Genomic DNA, 26,992 nt, shown 5'->3' on the forward strand with positions numbered 1-26,992 from the left:
AGAACTGGACACAATACTCCAGACGAGGTCTCACAAGAGTGGAACAGAGGTGCAGAATCCCCTCTCTCGCCCTGCTGGCCACGCTTCTCTTGATGCAGCCCAGGACATGGTTGGTTTCTGGGCTGTGAGCGCACATTGCCGGCTCATGTCGAGCTTCTCATGGACCAGCACCCCCAAGTCCTTCTCTGCAGGGCAGCCCTCAATCACATCATCCCTCATGGTGTACTGAAACCCCAAACTGGCATCGATTATTGAGTTTGGCTTTTCCACAGCATCCTGGAGGCAGCCGAAATGCTCCCTGGGGTCAGAGATCCTGCTGTCCCGCCTCGCCATCCCACCCGCAGCACCCCCGGAGTCCGTGGGGCATTAAAGTAATTTTTAACCCCCCGCAGGTGACTTTCCCTGGTGGATCCGCCTTCCCCTGGCGATGACAGGGAGACAGAAGAAGAAGAAGAAAGCCCGCCAGGCAGCGTGCCGCCCCCAGGCTGGGCTCGCCGCCCATCAGCGCTCATTTCCTGGCGATGGCAGCCGGCCGGGCAGCGCTTTCCCTTCCTCAGCCAATGGCAGCTTCGATCCGTGTCGGCGGATCGCGGGGGGCCGCGAGCAGAGGGCAAGGAAGAGGAGGGAGAGGAGCGAGGAGGAGCGGATCCCATGGGGCCCGATGGGCGCGCTGCGGGGCGCGCTGGGCACCGCCGCCCTCTGCCTGGCCGCCGCCTGCGCCCTGCACCGTGAGTGCCCCGCTGCGCCCCCCGGGCCCCCTCCTCTAAATGCTCCTCCTCTTCTCCTCCTTTTCCTCTTCCTCCTCTTCCTCTTTCTCCTCTTTCCCCTCTTCCTGTTTCTCCTCTTTCCCCTCTTCCTCTTCCCCCTCTTCCTGCTCTTCCTCCTTCTATTCCTTCTCCTCTTCCTCCTCCTCCTTTTCCTCCTCTTCCTCCTCTTCTCCTCTTCTTCCTCTTCCTCCTCTTCCCCCTCTTCCTCTTTCTCCTCTTTCCCCTCTTCCTGTTTCTCCTCTTTCCCCTCTTCCTCTTCCCCCTCTTCCTGCTCTTCCTCCTTCTATTCCTTCTCCTCTTCCTCCTCCTCCTTTTCCTCCTCTTCCTCCTCTTCTCCTCTTCTTCCTCTTCCTCCTTTTCCTCCTCTTCCTCCTCCTCCTCTTCCCCCTCATCCCCCTCTTTCTCCTCTTCTTCTTCCCCTTTTCCCCCCTTTCCCCTCTTCCCCAACTTTCCCTGTTCCCCCTCTTCCTCGTCTTCCTCTTCCCCCTTTTCCTCCTCTTCCTCTTCCCCCTCCTCCTCCTCCTGGGAGTGGATGGGTTCAGGTTTAGGGGGGCTTATGCGGGCACCGCTGCTCCCAGCAGGTCTGGGGGTACTCAGGGATGCTGAGTGTTGCCAGCTGGGCTGCGGGAGGAAGGGGTTGAGCTGTTCCCATTGGCTTTCTCGGTAACAGAGAGGCCTTGGCAAGAGAAGGTGCGATCTGCATGGACTCAAAGATTCTCTGGGTGGGTGGAAGGAAAGGACAACTCCCCGTGCACCTGGGGCTCTGCCACAGCCCTCCGCACCAGGCAGCTGCATCTCCCACTGCACTGTATGGGCTGATGCGGGTCTCCCTACATTCTGCTTGTCTGTGAAGATGACAGCTGAGCCTCGTGGTGGTCTGGGTGGCCAAAGCACAGCCCTGGGCATAGGAGCGAGTGGAAGTGGTGCTGGGCTTCCTCAGGGCTTCGCTAGAGGGGATCTGCTCCCACTCGGGCTTTTCAACAAGTGTGACCCTGTCACATGCAGACAGGTGAAAGCCTCCACGTGACACGAGGGTTTCCTACTTAACAAACCTCATGGGGGACTTCACAGGACTTAGGTCAGGCCTTGGCAAGAGAGGGTGCAATCTGCATGGACTCGAGGGCCCATCTTTTATTCAGGGTGCAATAAAATCTCCGGCTTCCCTGATTTCTGGTGCATCTCTTGAAAATTCAGCAGTGGGAGTCAGGTGAAGGAACAGGGGGAGGAGAGGTCAGTGAAGGCAGTCTGCCCGAGTATTTCGTCTTACACAGGTTTTGCAGCTTACTGTGGTGCTGGGGGTGCGAGACAGCACGGTTGCACTTCATCTACAAAGGCAGCCTACAAAGTGCTTCCCTTCCACCCCATCTGTGTGAGCTTCTCCTGTGCTTCACCAAATCCCCTCTGCTGTGTCCAGCCAGCTTCACGTCTGGGTGTCCCTGCTGAAAGTGAGATCCCCAGTGGCAAGGAAACAAATCCCGGTTTACCAGCCTGAAGGGCTTCAGGTCAGGCTGGGAAACGCAGCGGTGAAGGGAGGTGGATTTCCCCATGGGGGGAGAGTGGGGCTGGGGCAGCATGCAGAGAGATGGACAATCCCCTCCAAGGGAGGATGAGAGAGGAGGCTGCAGCCAAGCCATCTCCATCATCAAGGTGACGCACAAGCAGGACACTGAAGGGCGGAGGACTTGTGCCCCGGAGTTTAAAAGCTCCATTTCAGAGCTGTCCTCCGTGGTGTAGAGGTGCCGTTGCCAGCCCTTTACCACCCGCTGCATTGCTACAGCCAGGGTTTGGACACAGCCACACTTCCAGCTTTGACCCTTGGCCAGGCAAGTAGTTTGGAGTGCAGCAGCGTGCCTGGGACGGCAAACTTGCCACACTTCCAGCAGCACTGGTACTCCTCTCCTTGGTGCATGTTTTACTGGGCGTGAAGGGTCTGGTTCTGCAACCCACAGCTCTGCAGGTGGGTGTGATGTTTGCTCTCGAGGCTGATGCAGCTCTGTTTGGATTAGACCAGTTCAGGTGATCTAGGCAGACTGCGTATTAAAATATTTTTGAGTGGTTATTGCATTGCCTTTTTTGGCTTTGTGTGCTAAATAGGGACAGAACGTGCTTGCAAACAATTTATTGGAAGGATCTTTTTTTTTTTTCTTTTGACATTTACCTTGCAATCACATATTCAAAACAAAGCCATGCCTTTATCAAAACATAAAAGGGTCACTGTGGTGAGACACTCTGCTCCTGTCTAGTCAGAAACAGAGCAAAAGGCCTTTAAAACAAACACATGGAGCAGAAAACAATTAGAACAATTTGCAGTGATTACCGGAGGTTCCCGTCTATTCTGTTTCTCTGCCTGGCACAGGCCCCTCTTTTCCAGCTCTGGTTAGTCTCTCCTGCACGCAGGCTGAACTGCAGACCGCAGCTCTGCTGAGGATGCACTGCGTTACCCAGAAAGCATGATGACCCTGCAAGGGGACTACATGACAAGATACCCACAAAGGGGCAATCCAAGAGTCTTATCCTGGAGAAAGCTTAGATCCAGTCTAACAAATACATAGAGGCTGGTGCTTTCTCCTGTGCTGTTCCCATAGGTGAGGACCTGGGAATCATACTGACTTCTCGAGCTTCCCTGCCTTGTCACAGTGAGCAGAGTTTCTGAATTCTGCTACAGATCACAAATAGAGTAACACTGGTTTGTCGTTCATTTATCCATCTGTCCCCATTTGTGATTGCTCTGAGGTTTTGCTGGCCATGGGGTGGTCTCTTAATAAGATTTTTTTAAAAATAATTTCTTTCTCTTGGAAATTTTTTTCCACCTTTTCTAACCATTCTTTTCCCTGAAGTCTCTGTAGAACTTCCAGGAGCATCCCCAGGGGTCCATCTTAGCATCCCCAGGGGTCCATCATTGTGCTTCTTCAGCATAGCTGAGGCTCTTGTCCTCGCTCCCTGCTGGGTTAGAGACATTTGCAGCTCAGCATTATTTTTCCTGTTCTGCTCTTGCACCCAAGCTGTTACCACAGTATGAGAGGAGAGTGGTTGAGCTGCTCCAAGCCAGACCAGGAGAATGTATTCACAGAAGTGACGCTTACTCTGTGCTTTATCTGTCTTTTGTCTGGTTTGATTTTTGCAGGCAGATAACAGGATTTCGGTCTCTAGCCAAGTGTTTCAAACATGCCACTAATTATTAAAAAAAAATAAATAAATGTATGCCAATTGAAATTCAAATGTTTGGTGTTCATCCCATTCTTCATGCAGAAATACCCCCACACAAGCAGAAATTATTGCAGTTACACATTAAACTAAATGGTCAGTTCAGTTTCACAGTGTTATGAACAGCTCTGTAATCACATCACTGGGAACTGGGTGAGGATGAAACGTTCTTTAACCTGCATTTTTGCCTGGAAATCATCAGGAACATGGAGTCCCTGGCTTTGCATGAAACTGGGTGCCTTTGATTATATGTGATTTATCTGCACTGGCATATAACTGGCTGCTTTTACACAGCTGTTGCCTCAAGCATTGATGATGCATCCTGAAAACATGATGAAGTCTTTGCCAAGTCTGCTCACACTTAATTCTGGTACAGTTCCTCCTTTCTGGGGATGGTAATTAATTAATACAATAAGTTGCCTTGGCCATGGTGATTAAGCTTTCCATTTAAATGCAGGACTTTAAAGGAAAGCCAGTTACTGATGAATACAAAAAGCATTCCTCGATTTTCAGAAAATGTGATGTTCCCTTCCCTCAAAAGACTCTTCTAAACTCTCTTCTCCAGGTATTGAACCACTGGAGCATATGCATTTACTTGTTCTGTATGGTGGAAACATTTCTCCTGACTATCACTGATAAAAAAATGTGTATTTAGTCTTTAAGTATGTATATTTCTTTTATAGTCAGCAGAAAGAAAGAGAAACTGCAGGGTGTAATCCATCCTCTCCTAAACCAGACCTCTGTGATGGGTACAATGAATCTTCCGCCCCCAGAGGTCCCATCCTGCCCAGGACAATTGGTGCAGCATCACCTCCACACTCATCCTCCTCCTTTGTCTTTCAGCTCCTGGAGGAGTATCATTAGTTATCCCACAGCACAACATCAATGCAACAGTGGCACAAAACATCTTGCTCTCCGTTGAATACTCTTGCAGAGGCGTCGCCACTGTTGAATGGAAGCACGTGTCGAGCTGGGGCACCACCAAAATTGTTGAGTGGAAAAGTGGGAATTATGTCAACATATCTACAGTGTACAAGGACAGAGTGACTACTTTTGAAAATGGCTCTATACAGCTTCTAAATGTGGGAATGAGAGATGCCGGGTACTATTTCATCACTGTAACAGAGGAGTATGGAACCAACACCTATGGCACCATCATAGTCAACGTTTATGGTACGAACTAGATGGGAATTCTTGACTTTAATCTGTGTTTAAACGTTAATCTGCTCATAATCAGTTTTATATTTTTTTTTGTGTCCTCCTTGCAGAGATTATCTATGAAGATTTACATTTTGTAGCAGTTCTATTTGCATTTCTTGCTGCGGTAGCTGCCATTTTGATCTGCTTCATGTGGCTGTGTAATAAATCTCTGCATCTTTTCCAGAAGAAGACAACACACGAACTAACAGGTACCTCTCTAAGAATGCAGTCAATGTATAGGGCTTTCAAGTCTGAATTTTGAGCCTAAAATTCACTTGTGATTTGAGCGATAAAGGTGCTAGGCTAGGCAGGGACATTGAGAAACAAGACTGGAAGGGCTCAGTTTAGTTATCCTGTTCAACTCTTCACTAGCTGAGGCAACTGAATGATAATAGGTTTTAGTGACAGCACAGTTCATAGGATGTCTACCTTATACATAGAATCATTGAATCACTAGGTTGGAAAAGACCTCTTAGATCACCGAGTCCAACCATTCCTGTCTGCCACTAAACCATGTCCTTGAGCACTTCGTCTACCCATCTTTTAAATACTATAGAATACATTTTACATCAAAAACGACAAAACATTTCCCAACGTCACTGACTGCAAAACTTAGGCTGGAACTGCAATAATCCACCATCAGAGGACGAGTCAAGAAGATGAGCAATGCTCTCGGGGTCTGCACCAGAAGGGTATCTTGTAGGGGAAAATACTCAAATGGCTCTTGGGAGTGGCTCCCACCTCACTTCGTGGAGGACTGCACTTCATCTCATCTCACCCGCCTTTTCACCTGTGCTCCTGTTTGAGCTAGTTGGAGACTTCATTGAATGCTGACTAATATCAAAAGCAGACTTCTAGCAGGTGCCAAAGACACCAGTCATGAAAAGCAGATCAAGGGCTGCACTGAGAGGAACATTCACATATTAGAGGAGAAACTTCCAAGCCACAGCTGGGACAATACTGCCCAGGCAGCAAGACAAGGTGCCACACTATGGGCCTGGGCTCAAGTTCTAGGCACATCCTCAGAACAAGAGGTTTCTTTTAGCACTTCAAAACATATCAGGTGTTTACCTCCCTTCTTTGTAAGCAGAGATCCACTAGTTGTTTCTTGTCTTGTAGGTAAAAGGTCTGTGTTTCTTCTCTAATAAAAAAATGAAGTGCTTCTTAAGCTGTTACATTACAACAAGCAGCCAATGTGTCAATATTTTACATAGACCAACACATATACTCAAGAATCCTAAGCTTCATGGCCCAGACTTGGTGTCAGCTCTGCAAAACCTGATACAAGAGCTCAAACTGTCTCTTCCTTTCTGCTGCTGACGTACTCTAAGGGCTGCCACTGCTTTCATGGTACACACACAGCTCACAAACTTCAGAAGCTACTGAAAATTTTCCTCTCATGCCAGAATATGCAGGCTTTTCTTTGGGTAAAGTCTCTCCTTCCTCCAGTTAAAGCCAGTCTTCCTATAGAGCTGAATCAAATAGTTATTTGGCAGAGCTCAGTTCTGGAGATTTGTTCCATTTTCTCCCAGAACATGATCCAACTTGAGGACCTAACTTCTGCCCCAATTCCACCTTAGAAGGGCCCTTCTTTCAAAAGTCGTGGATAAAGGTGTAAAGACAGGCCCTATGTACGTCAGTTTTCATTGTGCCTTTAGTGTTGTACTTAAGGAAACCAGCATCGCTATAAAGATTGTGAGTGACTATGCAGTTAAAATTTTGAAAAGGTTTATTTAAAACCTAATTGTAGGTGAATAAGTTTGACCTAATATTATGAAGTTCACAGTGTCTCTGCCATTAATATAGCATTGTTAATTTTGGAATGCTAGCCTTCCAGTCCATTTGTCGATCAATAACAATATCCTTTTGTTTGCAGCAAGTACAACTGAAGAGATTGAATTGGAAACCATTGAATGTTAGCCAAGGACTGTCTCATAACAAAGATAACAATTCTACCTCAGGAGAAAGTATTGGCAAGGAAAGCAAGAAGAAACCTAAAAGGTAAAATGTTTGTGGCTACTGTTGAAACATCCTGACTTGCAAAGCTAATTGGATGTGAAAGCAGTGTCTGACGGAGCTGTTTTGACCTGTTAAGATTTCATCTGTGCTAGCTAAGGTCAAAGTAAAAAAAGAATACACTTTCATGCTGAGCACAAACAGGTTTTTGTGGCTCATTACTGAAAGCTGCAGCCTTTGTCACTCTTAACAACAACAACCAACCATGCCTCTAACATCCACCCATAAAGGACACCAGCACTTTGGCTACAGCAAGTCTCCTGTTATAGACAGAGCAGCCATTGGCATCCTTCAACATAATAAATAATTACAGTATTACATTAAAAATTAATTGCAAGGATTGAATTAATCACAGAAAACAGAAGCATTTTGTACACAAATGGTACATGCAGTACAGAATGAAGGAATATTTTAGCACTTTCCAGGAATAGTTACCTTCATGTGATACATCGTTAGAAAATCTTGCTGTCTGGTTGCTATTTGTCAAGGAGATTCTAGCACAGACATTCAAAAGCATGTGATTAATATGTTTCATCATACCACATACAGATATAAAAATAAATATCCCATATTAAAAGAATTTTGCCTTTGTTTTATCTGGGGTTCAGTTGTGTCTAGTGGTTCAGTATCTGTTGGATCAGTCTTCCTCAAGTGAATGAATCAGCAAAAGAGGGAAGAAGGTGCTTTTGAAGATGTCTAAAATGAGCTCCCATTCACCAAAACTAAGCACTTAGTTACTGACATTAATGAATTTAAAAATTAATTTTAGTTGGAGTGGATCTCCTGGAAACCTTCAAAAGCACAGCATCTCACCTACAACTAGGAAGGGAATTTATTTATTCTTTAAAAACATTTATGCATGTATTTATTTATTTATTTATTTGCATGGAGAGAGATACTGGGGCAATCACCAAGTTCCTAAGAGGAAGACACGAGTTCTGGAGGTAGAGAAATGGGTCTCTACCCACAGTCCTTCCTTTGGGAAAGCAGAATTAAGGAAAAGTTTCTAAAGAAAATGAACAAGTTTTTAAAAGAAAATGAAAAAGTTTTAAAAGAAAATGAAAACAACAAAGTAGCACCATTGTGTAACAAAATAATGTTCTATAATTTTATTTCTAAACTTTCTTAGCACTAATGGTATCTGTAGGAAGGCAAAAATGAAAGTAAAATAAATACCTTTCCAATATTGAAGACTGATAAATGAGGTCCTTACTAAAGACAGTGGCACTTGCATATTCTTTATCTGAGTGTTTGCAACACTTCTCTTTTCTTCTCCCATCTCCATGTAGGAGAGCACCCCAAGCTTTTCTTAGTAAGTTCCCAAAGATCCATGTTGGTGTTACAATACGAAAAAATGAAGACTACTACTATGTTAGTCAAGCTAACATACAAAAGCAAAAAACCAGCTGATAATCAAATGTGAGAAACAACAACTTGGTCCAAATGAAAGGACCATGTCAGGTTTTACTGATGACCAACTGTGCTATGAAGCTGAGAGGATTGGACCCTTGGGTTCAGTATACCCAGATCAAGAAGTTGCTCTCTTGCTAAGTGGCAAGTAACACCAACGGGGCCAGTGACTTTGAAGCTGAAGATATCTTCGTGGATTGTACTACTGTTAATATAGAGACTTATTTTCATTTGGATTGAATTCAGAGAGGGGTGTTTATACTTAGTTTAATAGGAACTGTGTTTAGTATAACTTGGTGGGTTTTGTGTAGAAGGCATTCCATGGAATATCATGGATCAACTAAAAGCTCTTGTGATTTTTTGTTGTGTGAATTGGACAATAACTAGTGAAGGTAATTTTGTTTTGAAACTGATTCAGGATTTTGGTAAAGTGCAAAATGTTTCTTCTCTTACTGCTTCCTTGCCTACTTCCGTGTTGGCAGAAAATCCAATTCCTTGGGGGGTCTTGATGATAGATCTTAATGAAAGTTGGAAATGTGGAAAAACAATAATCTAGGGTGGACTAATCCACAAGGATAATATAGAATCCAGTGGAAAAATAATGGTGCAGTGTTAAATGAGCAGGGAGATATTGGACCAAACCCAGAATGTGAACAGCAGATCCGATCTACACAGGCCCAGACAGAACCGAGAACAATAATAGACTTATATAGTAATATGCCTTGGGATTGTCAAATACCTCAGGTATGGGAGTCACCTCAAACTGGAGCCTGGGAGTATTCTCAAATGACTAAGTGGTGTATTTTCTTGGGAAATAGAGAAATTCAACATCAAATGAAAATACTAGATCAAACTGGAATTGCAGTAAGGTTTATTTTTGTAGTAGTACACACCCAGGCATCCAAAGGTTATTGCCTGCAGCACAGACTTTAAGATTAGGTTCTATGTGTAGAAACTACACAACTCCTCTGAATGATACTTGGTCACATTTGACATGTGATGCACCAGGGAGGGACCTTGACTGCAACCAAGAATCAGTACTAGCTTTGGGACTGATGGTTTGGAGAGTGAAGGAGTGTGGATGACTCACCTCCCTTTACTCGGAGAAGGGAAATACTGGACATTGGGAGTACTGACCTTATGTTGTCTGTGGAAAAGATCCCCGCGGGAGCATAGTCTGTGAGGGTGAGTTAAGAGATCAGAGGACTGGCAACATTCAAGTACAGGAGCCATAGGATGGACATTACAATCACTATTTACATCTCATGTATCATTATTTAGGAATGGATTGGCCAGAAACAATTTAACACTCTTAAGTGGAAATGTTGGCAAATGCAGACAATTAGGGTTTATGGAATTAAATGAACAATTACAGGCAATTTCAAAAATGGCTTTACAAAACAGATTAGCTCTGGATTTCTTACTCTTACGTGAACATCACATATGTGGGTACTTAAATTTGCAAAATGATAGTTGCTGTGTTCATACCCCAAATGTAACAGAAAATTTAAACATTCAGTTGGATAAAATTAAACAAGTAGCTAAGGCCACTCAGGAATTACAGGCAGGTTTAGAAGGAAGATGGTTCAATAAACTATTGAATGGACTTGGATTTTCATGGACTGGATGGCTAGCATCCATTTTAAGAGAAAAAGCAGTCCAGGACCTGGCAGCTTTCAAGATCAATAGACTATTTACAACTAGTGTGTTTTCGTTTTCATAAGTTGTCCTAGGTAACTCATCAGAAGCTGAAAGGAAAACCCCTTCTCTTTCACAGTGCCTCATGAGGTTCAACAAGGCCAAGTGTAAGGTCCTGCACCTGGGTCAGGGCAATCCCTGATTTCAGTACACAATGGGGGATGGCGTGCTTGAGAGCAGCCCTGCAGAGAAGGACTTGGGGGTGCTGGTCAATGAGAAGCTTGACATGAGCCGGCAACGTGCGCTCACAGCCCAGGCGGCCAACCGTATCCTGGGCTGCATCAAGAGAAGTGTGGCCAGCAGGGCGAGGGAGGGGATTCTGCCCCTCTATTCCACTCTTGTGAGACCTCGTCTGGAGTATTGTGTCCAGTTCTGGAATCCTCAACATAAGAAGGATATGGAGCTGTTGAAATGGGTCCAGAGGAGGACTACAAAGATTATCAGAAGGCTGGAGCACCTCCCATATGAGGACAGACTGAGAGAGTTGGGCTTGTTCAGCCTGGAGAAGAGAAGGCTCCGAAATCTTATAGCGACCTTCCAGCACCTGAAGGGGCTACAAGAAAGCTGGGGAGGAACTGTTCACAAAGGCTTGTGGTGATAGGATGAGGGGGAATGGGTACAAACTGTAGAGGGGCAGATTTAGACTAGACATAAGGAAGAATTTCTTCACCACAAGAGTGGTGAGGCACTGGCACAGATTGCCCAGGGAAGCTGTGGCTGCCCCATCCCTGGAGGTGTTCAAGGCCAGGCTTGATGGGGCCTTGGGCAGCCTGATCTAGTGGGATGTCCCTGTCCATGGCAGGGGGGTTGGAACTAGATGATCTTTAAGGTCCCTTCCAACCCAAACTGTTCTATGACTCTATGATTCTAACATGTTCTACACTGGCATACAGCAATCTAAGTACAACAGCTCATTTGGACAGACACTGAGCAGCAGCAGCCTGCCACAAGAAGTTCCTTAATATGTATTTCCTACTATTATTTATTGCTCAAGAACACAGCAAAATAGCAGCTGTCATCATACAAGTACTATGTGCAAGAAATTCTTGTTTATATACATACCTTTAGCAATTAATCATCAAACAAAAGAAAAACTTTGCAATGCCTTACTAAACAATTCAAGAAGGCTACAATTACAGCCAAAAAAGAAGACAAAAATATGACTATTTTTTTAATTTTGAAAGAACTCAAAAGAGCTGACCTTCTGGGCGATATTGTTTCTCTGGACAATAATCAGCATAGTGATCCAAGATCTACTGTATCCCCGGTACCTGCTCCTACCTGGACGTGCATTTACACAAGTCACCTAGCAACCGAATTAGCAGAATTTTGCAAAAGCACCCAAAGGAAACCCCACATGTTTGCAAAACAAGAGGACAGAACACACAAGCAAAGTAACTGATGCCACAGGAGCTCATGTCTAGCCATCAGAAAGACATTTGTCATAAGCTGCAATGTCTTAACACTCTCAACTTAAACAAAAAAACAGGTAAACATGTATCTCAAAAAGAAATGGGTCACCCAGAAGCTACATCAATGTACAAACCAACCCTAAGAACGTCAGGCAGTGAAAACTGATCCTAGATTCTCAAGTTATAGTTAGCCTTAATTCTTGACAAGGGAGCTGTGCTTCTCTGTTGTCCTACTCCTAATCAAACATGTCTATTAGCTTCCACATGGGTATAAGCCACTAAAAAGGCTCATCGATAGCACAGTTCAATTCTAGTAATTTTCTTCTTTCAGAAATACTTGCAAAGATCAGTAGAGAAAAGGCATAGGAGGGAAAGGGAATGACTCTGAGCAGACATCTTTCATGCAGGAAAAACTACCGAATTTAATTTTATACAAGAAAAATACATTAATTACTCAGCTGTGATACTCTAGGCAATCTGCAAAGATACAGATAAAAGGAACTTTTTCAAAGAGTTGTATTTTATATGTAACTGAAAAAAGTTTTATTACAAACACTACAATGGACAATGTACAGGAAATAAATTTGGGCTTGCTTTCTTTCACTGCCCCATCGGTTCCACTTCCCTTTGCTACATGGGCAGTGATCGCTTGCAACGCAGCGATGACTCAAAGCTCCCACAAGGATGCTGTCGGATCGTTAGCATGGAGTTAGGGCAGCCATGAGGAGTTCCATTTTATACACAAAGTTACGCCCTTCCATTTTATTCCACTGCACCTCCTTGAATGGTCCTCGAAGATGATTCCACTTGTTGTCTTGCAGTACATCGCCTTTGGGGAGATCCTTGCACTGACTCCGTGGAAACTGAACCATAACTTTGCTGCCACTTTCTGGACCATTACGTACTGCAATGAACAGAGATTTTTATGAGCGTTTTTACACTGTAGGGAATCCTCATATTAAGTAACTTTGCCCAACTATGCTATACATTAATCCTACTCAACTCCAAACACGATGAAAGCAAACATGGAGAATTACCTTACTTATTTTTTTAAAAAAAGCTTTTCTCTATGAATTTTCTCTCTCTCATCTCCCACTACTCTATGGCTTCACTGCCTTAGCACTGCATATTCTTGGCTAAAGCAAACTAGAGAAACATTTAACCAAAAAAACCCACACGTTACACCTTATAAATGCACGTTGGTTTTTTTTCCCCAATGATGCCACAAAATTCTGCAAGACTGGTGGGGCGTGGTGGGTGGTGGTCTATTACCTTGGTGTTTGTATTTTGATGTTGGAGGGTAGGGGCAGTGTTTGGTTGACAGGGTTTTAAATAAGCAGTTAGGGAGATAAGTTAGGTTGTGACAATGGTATGAGTTTCAAAGAGGCCAAGCGCTGGGTCCTGCGCCTGGGATACAACAACCCTGTGCAGCGCCTACAGACCTCGCGAAGAGTGTCCAGAAAGGTGCCTGGCAGAGAAGGACCTGGCGGTGTTGGTTGACAGCAGCTGAGTATGAGCCAGCAGTGTGCCCAGGTGGCCAAGAAGGCCAATGGCATCCTGGCTTTTATCAGAAACGGTGTCCAAGAGGACCAGTGAAGTGATTTTGCCGTTGTACTCAGCACTGGTGAGGCTGCACCTCAAATACTGGGTTCAGTTTTGGGGCCCTCACTACAAGAAAGACATTGAGGTCCAGAGAAGGGCAACAAAGCTGATGAAAGGGCTGGAGCAGACGCCACATGGAAGATAGCTGAGGGAACTGGTGTTGTTTAGCATAGAGAAAAGGAGGCCGAAGGGAGACCTTGTCACACTGTCTACCTGAAAGAAGTTGCACTTAGGTGGGTATTGGTCTCTACTCCCAAGTAACAAGTGACAGGACAAGAGGAAAGGGCCTCAAGTTGTGCCAGGGGAAGTTCAGTTTAGATATCAGGAAAAATTTCTTCACTGAAAGGGTTATCGGGCATTGTCAGAGGCTGCCCAGGGAGGTGGTCGAGTCACCATCCCTGGAGGTATTTAGATGACAGGTAGATGAGGAGGCTCCAGGATATGGTTTAGTAGTGGACAGCTGCAGTTAGACTATGATCTCAAAAGTATTTTCCAACCAAATGATTTTATGATTCTCTAATGCTCCAAAATTTTCCATGGGTCTCAGGGAGCTGGGATTCCTGAAGGCAGTCTTAACACTGAAGCAAAGAAGGCATTGAGTACCTTGGCCTTCTCCATGTCCTGTGTCACCAAGTCATCTCCCCATTTAACAGCAGGCCCACATTTTCCCTGTTCTTCTTTTTGCCACCGATATATCCGTTGAAGCTCTTCTTTTTGCCCTCTATGTCCCTCGCCATATTCAACTCTGCACAGCCTTTGGCTTTTCTATCCCCATCAATGCATACTTGGACAGCTTCTCTATTTTCCTCCCAGGACAACTGACCCTGCTTATAATCTCATGACATAAAAAGGAAGCTAGTCATAAGCTCCCTGTTCATCCACAGGTCATATCTGATCTTCTGTCACCTTTGCACAAAGAATGACCATTCTTGAACTTGATGGAGGTAATCCTTGAAAGAAATAATCAACCAGTTCTCTCGTACCTCTCTTCTCTCCATCCCATAGGATTCATCCAATAAGATCCCTGAAGAAATCAAACTCTCCTCTTGTTAAGTCTAGAGCTGTGATCCTGTTGCTCGCCTTGTTCCCTTCTCTCAAGACCTTGATAGTTTCTGTAATCTATTTTTTCTATGCTAATACTAAGAAATATTTTCAAGTCTGTGTAAATTAAATCATACTAATGTTAAATGGCTTACTGGGCAAAGTATTGATTCTACTTAGGTGACAATTCCATACACAAAAGAGATAGTCTCTAGACTTTTATAGAATAATGTAGATTTGTAGCAAAATATTCTAGAGACTATCTCTGAAAGAGACTTAACAAGCCTGTAGAATTCATGGAAGAATTTTAACATTTCCCATACATTTGCAACAGAAAACACTACCTGAAATGGCGTAGTCTCCATTTGGTGATGCGACAGTTATTGCTGATGCATTGCCAATACTCTCCACCGGCCCCAGACCAACGTGATTACTGAAACTCAACACATGCCATCCCATAACTTTTGCAAGCTGCTGAACTGCATGTACTTGGTGCTGTGACATCTGAAAGATAACAAGAGGTTCATAGAATCATTGAATAGTTTGGGTTGTAAGGGACCTTAAAGATCATCCAGTTCCAAACCCCTGCCATGGGCAGGGACATCTCACTAGATCAAGCTGCCCAAGGCCCCATCCAACCCGGCCTTGAACAATTCCGGGGATGGGGCAACCACAGCTTCCCTGGGCAATCTGTGCCAGTGCCTCACCACTTTCATAGTGAAGAAATTCTTCCTCATGTCTAGTCTAAATCTGCCCCTCTCCAGTTTATATCCATTTCCCCTGGTCCTATCCCTACAAGCCTTTGTAAAAAGTTCCTCCCCAGCTTTCTTGTAGCCCCTTCAAGTACTGTTCAATATCTGCACATCACAGAAAGAACTGCTCGCTGGTTTTACCAAGCTTTTTTTCTTCTACTGTTTAGTAGTTATTTTATAAATAACTTTGTCTTAAAAATTATTATAAGTTCTATCAATACTTAGTGGAGGCTTTATGAGAAAGATAAGGAAAAACTTTTTAGTAGTACCTATAGCAATAGGACAAGATGTAACGGTTTTAAACTAGGAAAGAAGTTTAGACTAGATATTGGGAAGATATTTTTTTCACTGAGGGTAGTGAAACACTGGCACAGCTTGCCCAGAGAGGTGGTAGTTGCCCCATCCCTGGAAACATTCAAGGTCAGGTTGGATGGGACTCTGAGTAACCTGATCGAGTTGAAGATATCCCTGCTCGCTGCAGGGGGGTTGGACTAGATGACATCCATGGACCCTTCCAATCCAATTCCAAATCATTCTATGATTCTATGGTAAGCTCCCTAGTTTCAAAGGAACTTGCTACATTAGTGCTAGTACAGCTTTGTGTTATTGGAATTTAGACTAGCTCCTTTGCAGACAGAGAAGCACACTATGCAGGTTAGATGAATTTTTCATAGGTATATGAGCTATGCATTTGTTTAAGCATAGCTTTCAATTTACAAAACCCTTTATTTAGGTCTCAGGAACTAATTTACATGACACAAACAAGATTTGGACATAAAAATTTCTTTGAATGGAAGTGAGGCCACTGCTGTAAAGTATACAAAATCTGTGAGAGTATTACCACAGCAAATTCAGAAAAAAAAAGTTGAGTTTCTCAGATGCACAATTATCTCCATTAATGCTCAAATGTAAGCACTGAGCTTTAACAGTTTAAAAGTTTAAATGCTAGTATTTTTTTGTATCACGACCTAACACTTGTAACAAGGAAGTATCTAGCACCCTTCAGCAGTTCTCTGTGAACAAGTCTGAAAACGTATGACCAAAACCAAATTCCCTCAGTAGAATCTGCTTCAACTCATTTTCTGTGTTGTGGGGTTTTGCGTAACTGCAAGAGGTCAACCACTGTTAATAAAGACCTGCATTTTGACTATAATGCATAGTGGGGAGACTGTCACTTCTGACTAAAACCAGCAGCTTGGCCCAAACAATTAAGAAAACAAGTTCATTCAAATATGAGCCGATTTAATAACGGCTGATGCAAAGTGAACATTAACAAGACAATGTTGAAATGACAGTAATTGTGGGCTCATTAAGATCTCTACTCTAGATAGGACTTGGTTACAGTAAGTTTCATTGAATACCTTACTGTCTGCTATGAGGCTCACTGACTTGTCCTGAAGTCGGAAAAAAATCTTAGTGCTCCCATAATGACTAGCATAAAGAAATGTATGTTAAATTGAAGGGGAAAAAAAACGAATACTACTGATCTTAGTAAAAACTGGCATTATATTTCATAACAGTTGCTAAAGTCAATATAAAAAAGACACTGAAAAATTCAGTCATCAAACATTCTATTTTCACTATCGTTATTTTAAGTATTCTAACATTTTCTACATAAAGGAGAGAGTCTTCCACAAAACACTACAAGAAAGGGAAGAATAATGTAGATGAATCTACCTGAGACAAAAGGAAATCCTGCAGTTCTTGCTCCTGATGGGACAATGTAATGACTCTTCCATCTCTATGCACCACTCTGATCTGTTCAACTCCAATGTTCAGCTGTAGTTGAATGGATCTTTGAAGAAAAGATGCAGTTATTCAAAAAGTATTACTTAAGAGACAGGAAGCTAAGAACACAGAACTCCTCCCATTAATTGGGAAGAACTATATGATGAGGATGGTGCAAAGCCTGCAGAAAACAAAAGCAAGTCCAAACACTTCATTCCTCACTCACCACACCACCTCCCTCTATACTGCAGGACACATGTATCCTGTGGCATGTTCCCAGACCCAGTCCACCAGTTGTCCAAGTCAATGAACCTTCTATAGTGCCTCCTGCCACTGACCCCAGGTTTCCTTCCAGAGGTTCAGGTGAAAATGACACGTACTCAGGGCCTGTTCTATCCTGCGGCCAAGACTTGGGCAGCATGTGTATTCTGGAACCAAGACTGCAAACTGCACCAGTGACTGCAGTCTGCCTACAGCGTGGACATATCCAGAGAGGACTTATCAAAATGAATAAACCATGCTAAAGCAACTGCTTCATCTGCTGTTAATGCATTAGTTAAGTCAGTGCTGGTCAGCATGCAGACATTCATTTCTGGAACCAGAAATCTCATATTTTGATGACAATGTGTATAACTAATAGCATGAAAATTACGTTGAGTTCCACACTTCAGTGTCTATGCAACTAGCTCTCCATGATCAGACTGGAAGCTTAGAACCCAGTACATAAAAAGATACTTTATATTCTGCTATTTCCATCTAAGCAAATCCCACCTTAAAGGGCCACTTTCAGCATGGGATTCCTTCTTTGAAAGGAAACTCTGCTAGTTAACAATGTACTAAGTTTCTTTATTAAATGCAGTGTAAGGTGGGTGAAGGGTTTTCTTAGGGTACCTGTTCCATTCACAACTCAGAAAAACAAACACTCACACACAAACAATGGGCTCCCAGTTGTCTGCCTGAAGATGAATCTACATCTGTAAAACACAACTTGAATGGACTCTGCCATTGCTGCATGCTTCTACAACTAGAAAGATACGTGCACTGTCATACTTACTTGCATATCTGTTCATATCCTTGAGAAGTTATTAGAACTTTAACACTAGATTCATAAACATCATTTATATTGGACCAGTGGGCCTGAATCTGAGGATCCTCAATACGACTGGCCAGACTGTCAATGGTTCGAGCAGTTCTAGAAGACAAAAACATATTCCAGCCACAATAATCTAGATAGTTTGTGCCATTACCTTCTTTAAAGGAAGTGGATATGATACAAGTAGTAGTTACTGCTGTAGAAAGTGGAATATTCTGATTTAAGCTAAAGTAGAATTAATTTTCTAACTTCAGTTAAGTTTCATTTAATTAACTGCATTTTTTGAACATTAGACACAATGTCCCCCTGATAGCATGGGTTTTTTTATAGCATGTTTTTTCAAACAGTGTTTTTATAGATTGTGTTCTTTTGAGAAATTATAAAGTCTTATGTTAAGTATGATCTGTGCTGAACAGATGTATCTTCTGTAATCATCTCTGTTTGCAGTTTATCTAAAAATGCAAGGTCAGAAAGAGAATTGGCTCTAACTAGCAGAGATTTGGCTGCTGGGAAGTTCATAACAACATTAAAATTAGTCCTTGGAAAGTAACAGAATATGCATAAGATTTCTTGGAAAATGAATACATATTTATGTAAGTGGGAAATATATTCTGTAACCAGTTCTTGTCTCGCTGCACATGACTAATGGACTGATGGAATCATTCCTCCACACATCCAGAACATAACGAATGTTTGCTTTCCAAAACTCCAAAACTACTCTTAGAGAGTTTATTTGCCGACATTTTTGGTATCAGTATGTTATTATTTTGGGGTCGAGGTTTTTTTGTGGCACAAGAAAAAAAATTGCAGATTTTACAGAACCATGTAGATCAAAGTTCTATTTCAGCACCATCCTGGTGCTAATGAAGCACACTTGTTTACACTTCATATGCATTCCACAGAGGTATTAAAGTGATACTACTACTAGGTACAGACTATTATGCAGCAAAGGATACTAAAAAGCATTTATGCAGCTTAAGAAAAGTAGGGAAAACTATCAGCAACCTACATCATAACTATCACAGAGATCTCAAAGAAATCTCATTTCTTTTTTACTAGCTGAGCATAGTTTCCTCAGATTCACGATATGCTCTTGGTTCTTAGTACTAAAAATAAAGACATTGTAATCTACATAATGGTACATTTTATTGTTACTTTAACAAAAATAGTGTATGACCTACCTGCGTCTCAAAAAGATATGTTTTGCCTGCTTTATTATCTTTTCCAGAAGACCTTCATTTGACTGTAAAGAACTGATATCATTTTTATCAAAAGCCTGTGGTCCTGCAAGTCTCATTCTCTTTTGGCCAAAAGGTGCGCTAGCTGGATGTGGCATCACTGTTGAGCTCAGGGTTTGCTTGTGACACTGCAACAAACAACAGATGTCATAAAACAAAGGGACCAAAACCATATCTACAAGAAATATGTATACTACAATACACTTCCTCACATCAAGTTCAAGTGTACGTACTTTCAAAAATTATAACTTTTTTACTTTATAAACTTTACAGCAGTTTAAAGCCAGCTCTACAACAATATTTTATGCGGGTCTTTTAAACCTTGGAAAGTGATTTTTTAAAAAAGGTGCTAGCTAACAAAAATTTCGTAGTGAGGCAGTAGATCCTACTAATAAGTCTGCCTTTTATACATCTCTGAGACACACAGATTGGCCTAACAAAAATAAAGAAACATTTCAGAGATAAAAATTGAAGTACAAGAAGATTTATCAACCTGTTCAAAGTCAAGAAAGGAAATTCACAACAGTGTTGGGCACTGAGCCAAAGCTTCATGAAATCCAGTTAAGTGTTTGAAAGTGTGTGGACTATTCCACACAATTGCATAACCTGCAAAGCCATTGCATAACGTTGCAAAGCTGCAACAAGATGAACACTTGCTGGAAGACAGCTTCACAACTAAATGAAACTAAAACTGTGCTTTCCTAAACAGATGCAACCTCAACCACCTGCCCAGGTCATTCTGCTAGATTATACGAGAATCTAAAATACTGAAGCAGAGAAGTGGACCTCAAAAGAAGTGAAGTTATAATGGTAACTAGTTGCTTTTTCTTCATGGAGCACAGTCTGAAGAGATGCTGACTTAAATACACAACAAGCACTTGTTAGAGAAAAAAGAAAGAGGGAGACTGATGAGCTGCTATACTGGAAAACCTTGCATGGCTTTTTTGAAGCAAGCAGTCAGGTCTGAGGTTAAGTTGAGCACTCCTAACTATGCATACTAACTCCATGCATACTAAAACTGAAGGATAGGCCGTCCTACAGAAACGGACAGGAAGAGACTGGCCTCTACTGGCACTCTGTTGCTACGACAGTGCCCCAGATTATGTAGAAGTCTAAACAAAAACCCAAAACCTCTTCAATACTTGCCCATAAATGCATTACCTCTCTGATAAGTTGATGCAAATTATGTTCCAGAACATAAAGATGATCCTCTGGATTCTGTTTTTCAGAAGCAGATTTTTGTGATTTTTTGTCACTGGAAGAATGACACAGAGAAATAGACAACTGCAAACCTGTACAAAGCAGATAAAAAGAAAATAAATGAGGACACTGGCAATTTTCAAACAGGCTACTGAGAACTACTTTTCCCCCCACCTTTTACAGTCAGCAGTTTTACAACCACTATTCACCGTATCAGAGAAAAAAAAAATCACGGAACTATGTTGGAGAGCACAGCATGAAAGGCAAGTAAGACTTACTACTCACTGAAGTGTTGAGAGGCCAACTATTAGCTCAGGAGGTGCCTTTCATACCAATTTCTATGACTAAATCTCACACAAAAAGACAAGTCCCCAGGACACCGTTCTTTTCACAAAGAAGGAATGATTTACCATCATATAAATTGAAAGCAATCTTGAACATAATATTTCACGATATAATCAGTTGTGTACCTCTTGTTACAAAAAGGGATTCATCAGCCGACTCTGAGCCATCTTCAGGCTGCTTAATTATGCTCCGTGAAGAGTATCAGCCTCCGTTCTTCTGGAGACTTATTAACTCAAGTCTTAAATTTCACCTGCATGCAATCCTGGAGCAATGACTTATGCACAGCTCCGAGCGGCCGTGTGTACATGGCATTACAGTCCACAGCTCTAAGTGTTACTGACAAAAACCACAATCACAAAGAAAACCCATCTAAAATCCACGCAACAAAACATGAATAAATTAGGAACTGAAGTGCATTAGTTGAATTTTTCTATTAAGCATAATGCAAGTTCTGGGAAATTGTGTTTTACAAAACCTTTGAAAAACAAGATTACCTTTTTTTAACAATGAAGTGATTAAAAAAGTCACAACAATCAGGAATTCAGTTCATGTTTGGGCAAATAAACATAGGTTAAGATGTCTTAAAGCTTCCTACCTGGGAAAGGCTGGGAGATTATCTGATTTTTCACAACAATGTGAGGAATTTGTGATTTAATTTGAACAGCTTCTCGTGATAGCTGGGCAAAAATTTCTTTACATAAGAGAACATTCTGTGCAGTCTCCAACTTTGTCTGCCAGTGTGGACAACCTGAAAAATATAAATCAACTTTTGAAGAAGTGAAGAATAAAGAGTAAATAGAAGATACAAAGGTAGCTTCAGATACCAGATACTGTGCAGCAGCTATGACTAATTGCTAAGATAAGACAGCCGGTATCTTCTGTGCAAATTGAGTATTTCCAGAATTTTATCTCATTTAAACAAGCTCTCTAAGATCACAGTTATATATTTTACTTGTTTTATGTAAATGTATATTGTGAATTACAACTCCCTTCTGGAACTGCCTGTTACATTCCCAGGCGTTTTGTAAACTCTGCAACTTAAGCAGGGGTTCATAAGCAATTTACTTTGAATGATACCTCTAGCTTTATGAAATTCACTCTACAATGAACTACATAATAATGTTAAATTCATGTACCTGCTTTCACAGGATTTATAGGCCCAAACTCTTGGAAGATTCTGGTCTGAGTAAGCCCACAAGCTCTATACTGTATCCTCAATACCAGATGGAACATCTACTTAACACAACATACTGTGTTTAGGACAGCACAACCACCTGTCTCACAGATCACTATGAAATAAAATCCCACCAGTTCTTTTTAATCCCAAGGAACTAAGGATAAATTTTTAATCCGAAAGGTTTACACCTTCAGATATTGCCACATATTATATGGATCAAGCTACTGTTTGGCAGGTGAACTGTTGGTAATTAATGCACATGCTGCCAGCACAATTTCAGATTCAGAGAAACCATATGAGCACAGAAACAAATGATGCATTTTGGGCAGAGATAAGACTGAGTGGAAACCCCGTCCAGTTGAGCTACAATACCTTAGCTTGCTTTCGGTTATGTGTTCAAACTCTTAATGACTAACAGAAGGTGCTTCAGAATACCTAAAATACAATCCTAGTATTTCAGAAAGTAGGTAAACACATATAGAATCATACAATCATAGAATAGTTTGGGTTGGAATGGATCTTAAAGATCATCTAGTTCCAACCCCTCTGCCATGGGCAGGGACATCCCACTAGATCAGGCTGCCCAAGGCCCCATCCAACCTGGCCTTGAACACCTCCAGGGATGGGGCAGCCACAACTTCCCTGGGCAACCTGTGCCAGTGCCTCACCGCTCTCATAGTGAAGAAATTCCTCCTTATGTTAAGCTTAAATCTGCCCCTCTCCAGTTTATACCCATTGCCTGTGGTCCTAGCACTACAAGCTTTTGTAAACAGTCCCTCTCCAGCTTCCTTGTAGCCCCTTCACATACTGGAAGGTTGCTATAAGATCTCCTCAGAGCCTTCTCTTCTTCAGGCTGTACAACCCCAACTCTCTCAGTCTGTCCTCATAAGTGAGGTGCTCCAGCCCTCTGATCATCTTTGTAGCCCTCCTCCGGACTCATTCCAACAGCTCCATATCCTTCTTATGTTGAGAATTCCAGAACTAGGCACAATACTCTACATGAGGTCTCACAAGAGAGGAACAGAGGGGCAGAATCCCCTCCCCCGCCCTGCTGGCCACGCTTCTTTTGATGCAGCCCAGGACACGGTTGGCCTTCTGGGCTGTGAGCGCACATTGCCGGCTCATGTTGAGCTTCTCATCGAACAACGTCCCCACGTCCTTCTTCGCAGGGCTGCTCTCAATAACATCATCCCCCATCCTGTATTGATATCGGGGATTGCCCCAACCCAGGTGTAGGACCTTGCATTTGGCCTGAAGGAAACCACTTTGAAAAGCATCACCTTTCCAAAGCCCAACCAGCACCTACAAAGAAAATTTTAATTTAAATAACATTCTTGCTCACTCTTCTTTCAAGCTAGAATTTTCAGATGAATATTAGATGCAAACCCATTTATTGAGAATGTGCTCAGAAAATGACACATAGCTGGCCATACCTGGTTTTGATTTTGGCATGGGTCTTTTAAAAAGATTGACTGTCCCAAGGTCACCAATGTCTGGAGCTTGTTTCTGAATAGAAACCTAGGCAAAAGATAACATTATTTGTTGTCTGATCTTTATTGCAAGCATACAAATAACAACAACAAAAAAAATCCATGCTATATTATTAGTATTATTAGTATATTATTAGTTTCTCTGGCAAACCTTTATATAAGCTGATCCTTCTAAATCACTTGGAATTTGAACATCCAAAGGACAGTAATCGTCAGGTATCTTTTTATCCAGGTCAATGTCAGTGTTCTTTATCACCTCAAATGTGCCATGATGAAGAAAAAGGGAGCCTAAGAAAGGAAGGACAAAGACACACATACTACAAACCATCTTCTGCATATAATGAAGCTCATACCATCATTTTGGAAGAATATGTTATTTCTAAGTCTCCAAACCTCCATGGTTGCGCTTGACTCAAATTTCTTAGTGAATTCTTTAAAAAAGCAGGTCAATTAGAAAGCTAATTTCAGCACATCAGCACCTCAGTCCTTCAGTGTGTGGTGTGTAATATTTTAGAGTAAGTTAGCAAGTAGTATTTAATAGTCCTGGGAGAAAAACAGTATTTCAAAATGGTGTCAGGAGAAGCAGCAAAGGAAAAATAAGGGTGCTTGGTTAAAACAAGACAAAAAAAATAACTGTCCAAGGTTATGCAAGGAATTGCTTAAGGGGCAACACCTCTACTGATGTAAAGGAATGCAGATGGTGTTTGGCTTGCAATCTTAAAACTATGACAGCATTCCGTTTGTAAAAAACAGCCACACAGTCAGTCATAAATGTGAGACTGATAAAGGCAGATGTCCACATCCGTCCTAGCTTTTACATCCCTTTTACATCCAGGGAACAGTTCATCTAGTTCAGGATAAATCATCTAAAAAGACACATCTTTTCAGTAACATCTACAGCTTCTTCATGAATGCAAGACTAATAACGCTGATTTTGACAATGATGACAACTGGAGCCAAAACAACCAGCTCAGATTCCTGCTTGGTATCAATATCTGAAGTTTGGCGAGATCCTCTATTCATTCCTTCACCCCATAATTGGCTCCAAACTCTGGTCTGGTTACCCTCTCTCACTGTAATCCAGGAAATAATGCACATTCTCAGTATCACTTCGCACAAGCGTAGTAATAACAGATACAATAAATTTGTCTGCACTCAGAGAAAAACACAAGATGCTCCTCGAACTTTTAAAAATGCCTTACAGACAAAATATAGGTAAAAGCCAGAGATTTATAGGGTCTATTTGTCATCTGATCAACTACATCGTCAATGCAGAATTGCTTCTGCAAAGGATTCTTTACAATAATCCCATACAGCCAGTTTGTAAAATCATTTTCTAGGCTGAGGACAGCAGGCCATTTTTCCCTGATAATAAAACAATTTTTCTCCTTTTATAGTTGTCTCATAACTCTAATCATATTTTATTATCTGATATTATTTGTTATTAAAAATATTCCACCTGTTTTTCCGCTTACGAAAAAAATATTTGTTAAATACAAACATCCATTCTTGAGAAAAACAGAAGACCCTACTGGTTACCTGCACTTCTGTAGCTCAGATCGCCAAGAATTTTATCTCCCACTTTTCTCAGCTTCCAATGTTGTCTCAGTCGTAGCAGCTCAGAGTTGAAGTCTCTTTGTCGCTTATTTTCCTGGTTTTCTGCAACCGATTTGGATAATCTTTCTGCGCCTTTCAATAGGATTTGAGCTGCTCCAGCTAATGACTTCTTTTTTGAAATCAACTGTAGAAACTGAGGATTCTAATAACAAATGAAAATAAAAACTTCCTGTATCTTAATTCTCCAAGAATTACTTAGTGGAACTAACTGACAGTGACTGATAACTTCGTTTTCCTGGATGTTCAGTAACTTTAAGTAACTTTCATGACAACAGCATACAGCCCTAAGTAGAATTTTGACTTAGAGCTTCAGCAAAGAGGCCTTCGAAATCAGCCTCTCCTCCCATTCACAGCCTTACTTTGACCCATAAAGCACTGTGCCAACACATCACAAAGAACATTTTACTAAATCTTGTACTTATCATACATGAAAAACTCCACTCCAGTGAAATAAAAATCTTTGGTATCAAGCCATAAAATCTACATGACTAGGCATAATATACCTGTTTTGGAGGAAGGGGATCCTGCACAACTGGATCTAGAGTCATGAACTTCTTATCTTTGACAATACTAAGAACATCGTATAACACACACATCTCAGTCAAGGCACTTCTTAAGTTGTTCCTCACTGAGTCCCAAGGCCAGAGGGATGGCTGAAATTTCACCAACCCTAAAAACAAAAGAAGGGAAAACAAAGAACTGTAAAAAGACACACTGTAAGGCTCATTCTTAACCAACAGAGAGCTCATAACTGTATAAAATACATCATCACAAAAAACATAACCAACAGGTGGAGGGAAGTGATTCTGCTCCTCTACTCTGCTCTCGTGAGACCCACACCTGCAATACCGCATTCAGTTCTGAAGTCCTCTACACAGTAAAGACATAGATCTGTTGGAGCGAGTCCAGAGAAGGAACATGAAGATCATCAGAGAGCTACAACACCTCCTATAAGAGGACAGGCTGAGTTGGTACTGCACCAGGTACCATTGTTCAGCCTAAAGAGAAGGCTCTGGGGAGCCCTTTACATCAGCCTTCCAGTACCTAAACGGAGCCTACAGGAAAGCTGGGAGAAGACTCTTTCATCAGGGAGTGCAGGGATACGAGGAAAGGGAATAATTTTAAGCTGAAAGCGGGGACATGCAGATTAGATGTGAAGAAGAAATTTGATATTGTGAGGGTGGTGAGGCACTGCCACAGGTTGGCCAGAGAAGTCGAGGCTGCCCCATGTGTTCCAGACCAGCCTGGATGTGGCTTTGAGCAGCCTGATCCAGCGGGAGGTGTCCGTGCCCACGGCACGGGGTTGGAACTAGGTAATCTTTAAGATCCCTTCCAACTGAACCACAACGGAACCGGATCCACCTGGATCTGTCCTTTCCCGCTCTAGCAGTGGAATGTTCTGGGATTCGGTCATCAATATCCCGGCCCGATCCACGGCCGAGCCCGGGGATCCGCGAGGAAGCCGAGCCGGGCCCGGGGCTCGCGGGGCGGAGGCCGGACACCGCCAGAGCTCGCTGCGGCCTGGCCAGGGGCCGAGGCTCCGCGCCCCTCACCTTCCTCATCCTCCGCCTCCCCCGGCTCGGCCCAGGCGCGCCCCGCCGAGCCCGGCTCGTCCTCCTCGGAGCCGGAGCCCTGGCTGAAGTCGATGCGCTGCGCCAGGCGCGCCAGGTTCTGGGACATGGAGAGCGGCTGGAGATAGGTCTCGCTGCCATCCAGCCCCACCTCCTGCACCTGCTTCTCGCACGCCGACTCGATGCTGATGCGCACGGCCGGCACACCCGCCATCTTAGCGCGCCCTGCACCGCCAGGACCGCGCGCGCCGGCTACGGCGGCCGGGCGGGGGCGGGGCCGGATGGGGGCGGGGCCACAGGGGGAGCTGGGGGCATAGAGAGCAAGGCCGTGGGGGCCAGAGGGGACGGGGCCTAATGGTTGGTGGGGCGGGAAGGGCGGCGGTCCTAGACAAGGGGTGGTGTGAAAGTAGGGGGCGCGGCCAGACAGCGGG

At 42.9% G+C, this 26,992-nt stretch overlaps 2 protein-coding genes across 2 annotated transcripts; one reads left to right on the forward strand and one right to left on the reverse strand.

Moving 5' to 3' along the window:
• Positions 1-378: 378 nt before the first annotated feature.
• Positions 379-8,180, forward strand: VSTM5 (V-set and transmembrane domain containing 5). Its single transcript, XM_054077579.1, has 4 exons — positions 379-728; positions 4,815-5,144; positions 5,240-5,380; positions 7,048-8,180. The coding sequence occupies exons 1-4, from the start codon at positions 428-430 to the stop codon at positions 7,089-7,091; spliced, it is 816 nt and encodes a 271-aa protein (XP_053933554.1). The 5' UTR covers positions 379-427; the 3' UTR covers positions 7,092-8,180.
• Positions 8,181-11,524: 3,344 nt separating this feature from the next.
• Positions 11,525-26,835, reverse strand: MED17 (mediator complex subunit 17). Its single transcript, XM_054077566.1, has 12 exons — positions 26,544-26,835; positions 25,494-25,660; positions 24,913-25,132; positions 23,525-23,661; positions 23,317-23,401; positions 21,302-21,454; positions 20,323-20,453; positions 19,105-19,289; positions 17,885-18,022; positions 16,780-16,897; positions 14,695-14,854; positions 11,525-12,611 (listed from the first exon to the last, which is right to left on the reverse strand). Exons 1-12 carry the CDS (start codon positions 26,773-26,775, stop codon positions 12,406-12,408), a joined length of 1,932 nt encoding a protein of 643 aa, XP_053933541.1. The 5' UTR covers positions 26,776-26,835; the 3' UTR covers positions 11,525-12,405.
• Positions 26,836-26,992: the final 157 nt, after the last annotated feature.

The sequence above is a fragment of the Cuculus canorus genome, chromosome 1, assembly GCF_017976375.1.
Source record: "Cuculus canorus isolate bCucCan1 chromosome 1, bCucCan1.pri, whole genome shotgun sequence".
Classification (NCBI taxonomy): Eukaryota; Metazoa; Chordata; class Aves; order Cuculiformes; family Cuculidae; genus Cuculus; species Cuculus canorus.

Bases quoted from the DNA above. Each gene is read 5' to 3' on its own strand.
- VSTM5 (XM_054077579.1), top strand. From the start codon at position 428: ATGACAGGGAGACAGAAGAAGAAGAAGAAAGCCCGCCAGGCAGCGTGC. The intron at 729-4,814 runs GTGAGTGCCCCG...TTTGTCTTTCAG, and splicing joins CGCCGCCTGCGCCCTGCACC to CTCCTGGAGGAGTATCATTA. The intron at 5,381-7,047 runs GTACCTCTCTAA...TTTTGTTTGCAG, and splicing joins GACAACACACGAACTAACAG to CAAGTACAACTGAAGAGATT.
- MED17 (XM_054077566.1), bottom strand. From the start codon at position 26,775: ATGGCGGGTGTGCCGGCCGTGCGCATCAGCATCGAGTCGGCGTGCGAG. The intron at 23,662-24,912 runs GTAACCAGTAGG...TTCCTTTCTTAG, and splicing joins TCTGAGCTACAGAAGTGCAG to GCTCCCTTTTTCTTCATCAT. The intron at 12,612-14,694 runs GTAGTGTTTTCT...TGTTCATTGCAG, and splicing joins TGGAGACTACGCCATTTCAG to TACGTAATGGTCCAGAAAGT.